Below are 10,151 nucleotides of genomic sequence, written 5' to 3' on the forward strand. Positions count from 1 at the left end.
GTTTTGGTATTTTTCTTTTGAGCTAACCTTCAAAACAGGGAAACATAACCAGCAAAAAAACAGCGCTTTCTCAGACATTGGTGATACGCTCTGATGTCACAGCAAAGTCCTAATCTAAGGAGGCTCTCACCCTTGGGCTCGTAGGAGCTCCTTTCCCAGCTGTGGTTCCACTTGGCACCCTCGCACCCGTCTGTCAGGCACAGGCAGCATTCTAGCAGTTAGGACCCCAGGAGTCACCTGCGCCGGACCTGTCTGCAGCGGGGCTGCAGGATCACACCTATGTGAGACATGCTTCTGTCCCCAAGACCCATGTGCCGGGGTTGCCATGATGCTGCCACGCAAAAGTCCAGCCCCTGAAACTATGCAAAAGATTCACTCATTTACCTAAAATTGTACTGTTAAGGTTAAAATAATCCTGGAAGCCGTTTTTAGCTTATCATGTTTTTTGTGGACGCATCTTTTTATAGCACAAAAAACACACTCTGCATCCAAATATAAATCATGGTGACTTTGGAATCTTCTAGAAGGCTTGCTTTTCCTGAACCAACACTGAGAGCAAAGTCCACTAACCCTCAAATAAATTTAGGTTTACAGTTCATAATCTGTTTCTAAGGCGACAGCGGCATATGGGGCAGCAAAGAAGAAACCTCACTGAGCACAAACCAGTGCCCTGCAGCCCCGGATCCCTATCCAGTCAGAGTGGTGCTGAGCTTGACTTCATGGAGTTGCTGTGAGGATCTGGTGTACAAAACCCCATATTACTCTTATAATCAGGACAGAAATAGAGCTAGCTCACCAGTATAGTATACAATAAGATAAAATAGCAAGCATTATGGTTATGATGATAATATTGTGAATATTACAACTAGAAGAAAAAGGTTTTAGATTAATCTTCTAAAATGGTGAAATCATTACCATTCAGTGAAGTAGAATAGGATAAGAGATTCAAAACCCACAGGAAGCTATTGCAAATAATTGTGATTTTAGTAGATTACTTCCCTGTTTCCAAGCCTGCAGAGACACTTACATACTGCTCACAGAAATACAGGGAAATGAGCTTTTATGTAGAATATAAATTAGGTGAGCTACCCAGAAAATAGACAGTTGAGTCTCAGCAGAGTTGAGGTCACTACAGGTCAGCCCAGGCCAGCTGCCCAACGGTCAGTGTAGGATTCTCAGCAGCTCGGTCTGCACCTGGTGGTCACTGGCGGTGAGGCAGCAGGCACATTGGCCTCCTGTGTTTAGGGCTTAGACTGTGCCCACCAGCAGCATCCCTCGATGGCTATGGGAGTCACTCCAGTGGCAGAAAGTGTTCCCAGGGTCACCAGCCTCTTAGCTGAGCAGCTGACTCCTCTCAACCGTAAAGTCCATGCCATTGGCTGATGCGTTAAACATGTGGGGACGGTGGGAAACCTTTCAAATCTAACTAAGTTGGATCTAAGGTGCTAGCTTCCCATTCTGTCATGCTGACCAGCGATTTAGAATATTTCAGTACGCTAAAGTCAGGACACTGAATCTTTTTATAACAGCTTAGTCACTTCTTTCCTCCAGGCTCCTTTTCTGTAAGATCCAAAACATATGCTGCTTGTCCTTATAGTATGTATGTCTTTAAAAATCTCATACACATCACGTCCTTTGAAAACAAAGTAGAAAGTAGCGTTAACGTGCTCACCACTTGACTTGGTGAGAACCAAGCTGCTTCTCCTCTTGGCGCTGGAGAGAGTTTGTGACGCTGGACGCTCAGCCAAGTCGGTCTGAATGCTGTGCTGTCGGTGCTGGCAGGGACTGGGCAACATGCATCTGTGAGTCTGCCTGTGGCAGGTGTGGTGAGGGTGCTGTGCAGGGCTGGTGAAGGCGTGTGAGACGTGGCTCCTGGCCCAGCGGCCCATGTGCAGCTGGAGGGAAACGTGAGTGCAGGCCAGGGAAACGGTAGCTGCACAGCGGCACATGGAATAGGCAGGCAGGGTGTTCATACTGTCTAGGGACTGATCTGTCTAGTAAGCTGTGAGCAGAAATCCGGGTCACAGAGAACGTGAAACACCTTCAGAGGTCATCAGGCATGCAGAGGGCACATCCCGGGCAAAGTGGAGGAAAGCACTGTGCTTTGAAATAAGCATCTGTGCTTATACCTCTTTGTAAACAGTCTCTGATCTGGGTGAGCGGCCCAGGCATCTCAGGTCTGGCTTACTGTCCGACGAGATGCCCAGAGCTGCTGTGCACCCCGTGCCGCCTCCGGGGCTTTGCACGGGGAAGCAGGGTCTGCTCCATCAGTATTCAAATCGATTAATTAAACAAAGATGTGACTGCTCCTTCTTACCAACACCACAGCATCTTCGTTCCTACAGAAAACGATGTGATCGTGACCGTAATACCTAGGTGTCCCTCAGTGCAGTCACTGCTGAGGCGCTGGGTGCTGCAGGACAGGGCGTGTGCTCATTGCTCTCCTGCCTTCAGGCGGCTCTGTGGTCCTGAGGGCCGGGACCTCTTGTGAAAAGCCCTGCGCCTGGGCCCAGGGTCAGGACTAAGATATGTCAGTGCCAGAGCACTGCCTCAGCGGAGCCAGAAGTGTCTCAGACATCAGCTGTGAATTCAGTTCCCAGCTCATGGTTTTCCATTTATGATAAATTAAATGCTAACCAGAGAGACATCTGGGTGTAGTTGTGCTAATTGTCAAGTTACCAAGTAGGTGACGCCGTACTGTCCTTGGTAAAAGTCTGAACCGTCAGACATTGGACAGCGAGGACTGCTTCACTACCTCTATTTTCTGTTGAACAGTCTCAACATGGTTTAACTTTTGAAATGTATATTTGCACCTATGTAGTTTTTAAAATAATAGTGATAAGGCAGGGAAAGGACATTAAAGGCATGGACATTAGAAGGAAAAAATAAAAATATCTGTGCTATCACCATAGCAGTCTGGGTAGAAAATTTCAAGTGATCCACACAAAACCTTTTAGACGAGGAGGTTTGGGAAGCTGCAGGACCCAAGGAAATGGTATCTTAACCACTTAAACCTATGGTTAGCAATGAACAAACAACACTGTTTATCATATCGTAAGATGTGAAATACTCTGGTATAACTAGCAAAATACATGTAGGATATACACTGAGTGGCCAGATTATTATGATCTCTGAACGCATAATAATCTGGCCACTCAGTGTATATCCTATATAATAAAAGGCTAATATGCAAATTGTCCCCTCGACCAGGAGTTAGACCAGCAGGCAGGCCAGCCAACCCCCCATGTCTCCTCCCCCTGGCCAGCCTGGCCAGACCCCACCCATGCACGAATTCATTGAATTCATGCACCGGGCCTCTAATATATATATGCGTGTGTGTGTGTGTGTGTGTGTGTGTGCGTGTGTGTGTGTACACTGAGTGGCCAGATTATTATGATCTCTGAACGCATAATAATCTGGCCACTCAGCTCACACACACACACACACACACACACACACACTGAGTGGCCAGATTATTATGCGTTCAGAGATCATCATAATCTGGCCACTCAGTGTATATTCTGAAAACTCTAAACCACTGAGGAAGAAATTTGAAGAAGGTGTAAATGAATGTTCACAGACTGGAAGACACAATGTTGAAGGATCTTGACCAGCAGATTCTAAGATTTATATGGACACTTAAGGGAACAGAACCACCAAACGGTTTTGGAAAAGAACAAGATTAGAAGACTTTCTGTGAAACAGCAGTCACAGCACAGGACAGACAGAGAGAGTGGCCTGGAATCGAAAGCCAGAAATACAGCCAAATGCAACCGTCGGTCTTTGACAAACATGAAAGGAAACACAGGAGGAAGGGTCGTCTTGCCAGCAGCCGATGTGCTCACAACTGGGCACCCACAGGCGGGAGCGGACCCTTCACCCGCACCCACGCCTGCCATGGAAATGCCCTCGGGATGGATGAGGACCTGACTGTGAAAGGTGAGACTAAACCGTGCAGAAGAAAACATGCTCGACCATGATCAGGCAGAGCTTTAGACCAGGCGTCCTCAAACTACGGCCCGCGGGCCACATGCGGGTGTTTTTGCCGTTTTGTGTTTTTACTTCAAAATAAGATATGTGCAGTGTGCATAGGAATTTGTTCATAGTTTTTTTTAAACTAGAGTCCGGCCCTCCAACGGTCTGAGGGACAGTGAACTGGCCCCCTGTTTAAAAAGTTTGAGGACCCCTGCTTTAGACAGAGGGTCAGAGCATGACTCCTAAAGGAATAAATGGGCGAATTGGACTTGATCATCATCAAACACTGCTGTTCTGTGCATGGCCTGTTCAGGGAGTGAAAAGACAAAGAGACGGCAGGGAGTGTCTGCAGATGGCACCTCTGACGGAGGACTTGTACCAGGATATACAGAGAACCTCCAAACTAAAAAAGAACAGAATTCATTTTCTCAGTGGACAGGAGACCGGGGCTGACACCACACTGCCGACGATGATGTACAGGTGCAAGTAGGCTCACAAAAATGATCAATGCCATTTCATAGGGAGTTAAAATTAAAACCAGAGACGTGACCACGAAGTCTGAGAAGGGCAAAACCTGGAACACCAGCACCACCACGTGCTTGGATGGGCACCAGCAGGGGCCCCTCTCCCTGCTGGGGGATGCCAGCGGCCCAGCCCCTCGGGAACAGGGCTTGGCCGTGTCTTACAAAGAGAAGCGTGCACTTGCCATCAACCCAGCAGCCCCAAGAGGAAGAACGTGCGTGTTCACACAGAACCCTGTGCACAGAGCTTGATGGCACCTTTGTCTTAATTGCCCAGCCTGGGAACGACCAGGTGCTCTTCACCCAGTGACGGTGCGCACACGGGACAGTGAGAGGGTGAGGGGAGCCGTCTCAACAGCACAGCTGAAGCTGAAGTGCGCTTGGCCACACACAAGGCAGGCTCAAAAGTGTGTGATCCCAGCATGTGGCCCTCTGGGGCGGGGAGCAGGTCAGGGGCTGCCCCAGGTTCAGGGTGGGAGGGTGGCTGGCAGGGCATTGGGCAAGAGAGCTATCGGCTCAGCTCGGGGGGCCCATGGTGACTATGTTGGTCGGAACCCACAGATGCATGGGACGCAGACTGACAAATGCGTCTCACCCTAGGAGAGACGAGTCACCTCCATGCTGGTGGGGGTGGGCGGGGAAGGACCATGCAGAGGTCCCTGGGAAAGTGTCTGACCGAGTCTGCGGCAAGGCTGGAGGCCGGGAGCTCACAGGAGCCCTGGGCTGCAGCCGGTGAACTTCTCGCAGGAAAACTAGTCCGAACATATGGGTGGCACGTGCTGGCTGATGAGAGGCGAGGCCAAAGCTGAAGGAAGGGATGGAAGGGCTCACTGTGCCGGGCGAGGAGGAACAGGGCGTGCACGTGTGTGGTGTGCCGGGGGGCCCATCCTCACCCATGTCCAGGAAGTGAGGGTGTGCTCCGACTACTGGGTAGTGACAGCAGGAACCAACCTGAGAGCTCCCAGTGAGCAACAGGAGCTGCATGCGGCCCTCGGGGAGCAGGAGCTGGGACTTTGAGAAACCAAGCCCCAGACCAAAAACAAAAGCCACAGTGAGTGAAGCTCAGGAACTGCCTCTGCCTCGCCCTCGTCTTTGTCCTCACACACCAGCTGGCAGGCATTTCAGCCCTGGCTTCTCCCAGTCGCCCTCTGGCTGAGTCAGAGCCGCTGGTTCCCGGGGTTTCTGCCCCAGCCCTGCACACACACAACCACCGTCCCTCAGTAGGTGCTTCCAGTCGGTTCCGACAGCACTGCCCCAGCTTAATTGCCTGGACAGACCTTCTGTCCCAGACGGCTCCAAGAGGCCGCACCCATTCCCCCTGAGTGCACAGTTGGGATCTCCGACACAGCAGGGAGGGGGGCCGTGTCTGAGGGCCTGGGCCTGCAGGAGTCACCAGGCTGAGCCGCGTGAGATGCGGTGGTTAACTCGCTCTCTGCCTTTTCCTCAGGGCCGGTCCTTGTCCTTTAAGACATTCCTTGTCTGGGTGTTAATCAGCATTTACCAAGGTAAGAGCCGCTGCTCCTGCAGTGATGCCTGTCTCCTGTCAGTCCTCTCCCGTCCCAGTCCCACCCGCAACCACATTCCTGCCCATCTAGTGATCGCCCCTCCGCAGCTGTCTGCCAGGCCCTTCACTGTGCAGCGTTTTTTTAACCGATGATTGCCACCTAAAAACTTACCTGTTTTTAATGAAATGTAAATCCAGAAACACTTTAACACGCACTTATCACAGTGGTTCTTTCCAGGAGAGACAGCGGGACGTGGAGAATCTGAGTCGAGTCGTCACAGGTTGCTGGCCGCCCTATGTAGTTCCAGACAAATGAGAGGCGGTTGGAAGTGAGATTACTGGAGACCAGACTTACTGCGTCGAGGTGCAGGCTGGCCTGCACTACCTGGAGTGGAGGCCTGCCTTCTCCAGGCACTTCATTCATAATGCAGAGTTTAAGAGAATAGCCGTGGGAGGTTGGGACGTTCGTAGCCCACGTCTCTGTTATAAACGCCAACCAGCTCTTCATGGCCTTTTTCTAGCTCCTCACACAGTAACAGGATCTCCAGTCCACGCAGAAAGTCTGTCACGGAAAAGCCACACTCTCGTCGTCCTTGTGTCTTCCAGGTGGCATTCTCATGTACGGGGCGCTGGTGCTTTTTGAGTCGGAGTTTGTCCACGTCGTGGCCATCTCATTCACGGCCCTCATCCTCACTGAGCTGCTGATGGTGGCTCTGACTGTCCGCACGTGGCACTGGCTGATGGTCGTGGCCGAGTTCCTCAGCCTCGGCTGCTACGTGGCCTCTCTGGCTTTTCTAAATGAGTATTTTGGTAAGTTGCCTTGGAATTGTTTTTGGATAATTGTTTTTTATTTTTTAACATTTTTTTTATTATTACTTCTTCATACATTGTCTAAATTGGAGTTCACAGTAAAACCCACATCAGAAAACTTCAAACAAGCTTATTTGGGGAAAGATTAAACTCCTTATAATAATTTATAAAATCAAGGTATTCACCATCTTGGCTTTTAGAGAGATAGTGACCATGACATGGAGACCCCTTCACACCAGGGCTCTGTGGTTTGGCAGCTCCCACCGTCCTGCCGCACACACAGGACACCGTGTCCATGGCCTCAGCCCCACCAGCAGGCCAGCTGCCAGCACAGTGGTGTCATCCCCTCGCCGGCACTGTGGCGTGGTGTCGCGTCACTGACACCGTTTCCCCCTCACCCTCCCAGCTCTGCCATCCCCAGCCAGGGGCCGTGATGCTTCACGAGAGCTGACAGTGACTGAGACGCTGGATGAGTGTCAGGCGGTGGCTATCCCCATGCTCTCCGGCCAGACTCGCCCTCATCTTCACACTCTCAGGTGACCTCTGATGCTTCTCCTTGGAGCTCAGTGTCCCAGGAATGACTGCCCATCACAGGCACAGGCCTGGTGGTAGCTGGCACATGATAGTCCTCCACCCTGCCCGAGACAGCAGCACCACTGCAATCTGCCCTCGCCTGACCCTGGTCGAACCCTGCTCGTCAGTTACCCTTCTCCCAGTTCCAGGCCTTTCCAGCCGAGTCTGAGAGAGATTTCCCAGTGCAGCCCCAACTGGTGGATGTGTCTGACAGGACTTGTGAGTCTCTTTAAGGTTTAATCGGGCAAAGAGAAGAGAAGGAGCGTGGTCCATGCTACAGGTGGCAATTCGTCCTCAGCGTCGGGCAGTGGGGTGGTGACTACTCCCACTGCAGTAGAATGCAGGGCAGGGCTGCTCAGGGACAGCGGGGCCACGCCAGACCCGGCTTTCCGGCAGGTTTTCAGGAAGAAGAAACGTGCCCGCCCCGATGGAATGTCACCGAGCACCACGGTGCAGGGGTGCATCAGGAGGTCTCGTCCCACCTCTGACAACACACGGGGTTTCTGCCCCTTGGAGAAGCGAACACTAAATGTCTGGTTTTTCATGTGCCTCTTCCCATAAGAAAGTCAGACAGCCCTGCCGTTAGGCTGCAGCTCTGTCACGGCCCCAGTGCAGGGCCACCGCTGGGCTTCCCTGGCTGAGGCCGAGGGACAGGAAGGACAGGCGAGCAGTGACAGCACCGCCTGCTGTGGCCCTGCACCTGCAGCCCAGTGGCTGTCCCTGGAGGAGAAGGTGGGCCTGGGCATCTGTCACATCACAGGGTCCCTCCTGCTGCCGGGGTTCCTCTGGGACCAGCACTCAGGTGCCGAGTGGCTGCCTCCTTCCGGCCTTGGGTGGCGCAGGTCACTCTAATAATGTGCTCCCATGACTCCCGCTAAGAGAGTTCATTCTCCCTGGTGCGCAGGCAAAGCAGTGCTTTATAAAGAAGCCTGCAATCCGCGAGGCCCCTCTGAGGTCTGGAGTGACTCGGGTGCGCTGCAGGTGTGCGGCCTGTGTGCCATGGCGCCTGCGGCCTCCCTGACCTCCTCTCACACTCGCCTGTGTTTCTCCCTGCAGACCTTGCCTTTATCACAACCATGACCTTCCTGTGGAAGGTGTCGGCCATCACCGTGGTCAGCTGCCTCCCGCTCTACGTCCTCAAGTATTTGAAGCGCAAGCTCTCCCCGCCCAGCTACTCCAAGCTGACCTCCTAGCACAAGCGCCTGTGGCACCCCGGGCTCCATGGGTGCAGGTGCGGTGGCTACTGGGACAGGAGGACGAGCACGGAGCCCAAGGAGCTCCGCCCTCACGGGGGCGGCTGCAGGAGGCGCCTCCCATGCCAGGCGGCACCCCGTTCCTTCCTTTTCATATCGGACTGGCTTCCGCTTCTGTGGCAAATGAGCTCTAATTATTTCACTGTTACTGTAAAGCAGTCATCTTACTCTGGTTTCTGAGAATTAAAACGAAAGCTTATTTAATACTTAGCAGTTTCCAAACATTCAAGCGCTTTCTTTGATGTTACAGCACAAAGTCATTCCTACTGAACTAGAATAAAATGCAGGCGCTGAAGCGTGGTGTGTATGTCCTGCAGCTCCTCGGGACGATGTGTGTGTCACCCTTGGCCCCTCCCTGTGGGGTGGCCCATTCACATGCTCACCTCCTTCCGGCCCAACGCTTGGTGCTCCAGTGACGCGAGGAGATGGCACCTCACACTCAGCGGAGTGAACTGAGGTGGCGTTTCTGCACCTCGTCCCGTGGCAGCTGTGGGACCTGTTGCTAAAGTTCTGTCCTCACTCGTGGGACATCACACTTGACCGTAAAGCCATGTCTGCGCTGGGCGCCCTGTCCTTGGCTGCTCAGGTTGCAAACGTACACACTCACCTGACCCAGAGCAGGAAGGCCTGTCCCCAAGTGTCACCCCACCTCCGAGCGCCAGGCCTGCTTCTGCTGTTAAACAGCATTTTCATTGGATAAGGAGTTACCCTTCCCCCTGCTAGGAAGCACAGGGGCCTGGGGGTTCCTGGCTGGTGGGTCAGGCTACCTGACTTTCCTAAGCTGAGGCTGCAGGCCTTGAACCAGGCATTTTGGGTCTGTTTGTGCCCTACATGTCCCAGACCTGGGGAGGGTGGTGCTGGGCCGGCGGAGGTGTGAGCCCGCCAGGGGTTTGCCCAACGTCTGTAGTGTCCTTGGCCCCGCCCGGAGCTACAGTCTGATCCACGAAGCTGGCCAACCACCACCTGGCACTGGGCCTCAGCCCCAAGCTTGCCTGTGACCTAGGGGAGCCATTCCCAGCACCGCCACAAGGTGTCGCTATTCACTGGTCTCAGCCCAGCAGCAGCTGGTTTGCCTCTGCATTGATGTTCCCAGAGGTCCCTCCCAGTCTGGACTGACCTGGACCTCATGCGTCCCCTGCCCCCAGCTGAGAGCAACAAGCAGGCGATTTTAGCACTGGAACCCGGGCTTCACTGGGTACCTGGCAGACTGAGGAGGGTGGCCTAGGTGGCCACTCCTTTCAATACATCACACCCTCTGGCCACCAACTCGATTGTGACAAACAGGAATAGGAGCTGAGAAGTGGGAAGGGACACACTGAGCCCTGGGTTCCTGTTGGACCCGACGGAGCAGACAGGTCGGCCGGCTTCAGGAAACCAAGATTGTCTAAGTCCAAATCAGAGTTTTCATCTGGGCAGTGAAGACAGTGTCCACCTGGGGAGCTGCTGTGGGGCCCCAGGGAGCTGGCAGGTGGCCCGAGACCAGGGTGTCCTCGTGGAGATGTGTGTGCACTGGGC

At 53.1% G+C, this 10,151-nt stretch overlaps 1 protein-coding gene across 3 annotated transcripts in view; it reads left to right on the forward strand.

Moving 5' to 3' along the window:
• ATP9B (ATPase phospholipid transporting 9B (putative)) overlaps window positions 1-8,846 on the forward strand; it is a 139,309-nt gene extending 130,463 nt beyond the window's left edge. Inside the window, exons 27-30 of one of the 3 annotated variants that reach the window (XM_054724486.1) lie at window positions 5,944-6,001; window positions 6,607-6,810; window positions 7,217-7,346; window positions 8,440-8,846. In XM_054724486.1, coding sequence (XP_054580461.1) covers window positions 5,944-6,001; window positions 6,607-6,810; window positions 7,217-7,346; window positions 8,440-8,770 — 723 coding nt within the window. In that variant the 3' untranslated portion in view covers window positions 8,771-8,846. Of the gene's footprint in view, window positions 1-5,943; window positions 6,002-6,606; window positions 6,811-7,216; window positions 7,347-8,439 lie in introns of those variants that run through there. The other 2 variants (XM_028139321.2, XM_054724487.1) reach the window with 2 other exon arrangements.
• The last annotated feature ends 1,305 nt before the right edge of the window (window positions 8,847-10,151 follow it).

Source organism: Eptesicus fuscus, chromosome 12 (assembly GCF_027574615.1).
Source record: "Eptesicus fuscus isolate TK198812 chromosome 12, DD_ASM_mEF_20220401, whole genome shotgun sequence".
In the NCBI taxonomy this organism is placed as follows: domain Eukaryota; kingdom Metazoa; phylum Chordata; class Mammalia; order Chiroptera; family Vespertilionidae; genus Eptesicus; species Eptesicus fuscus.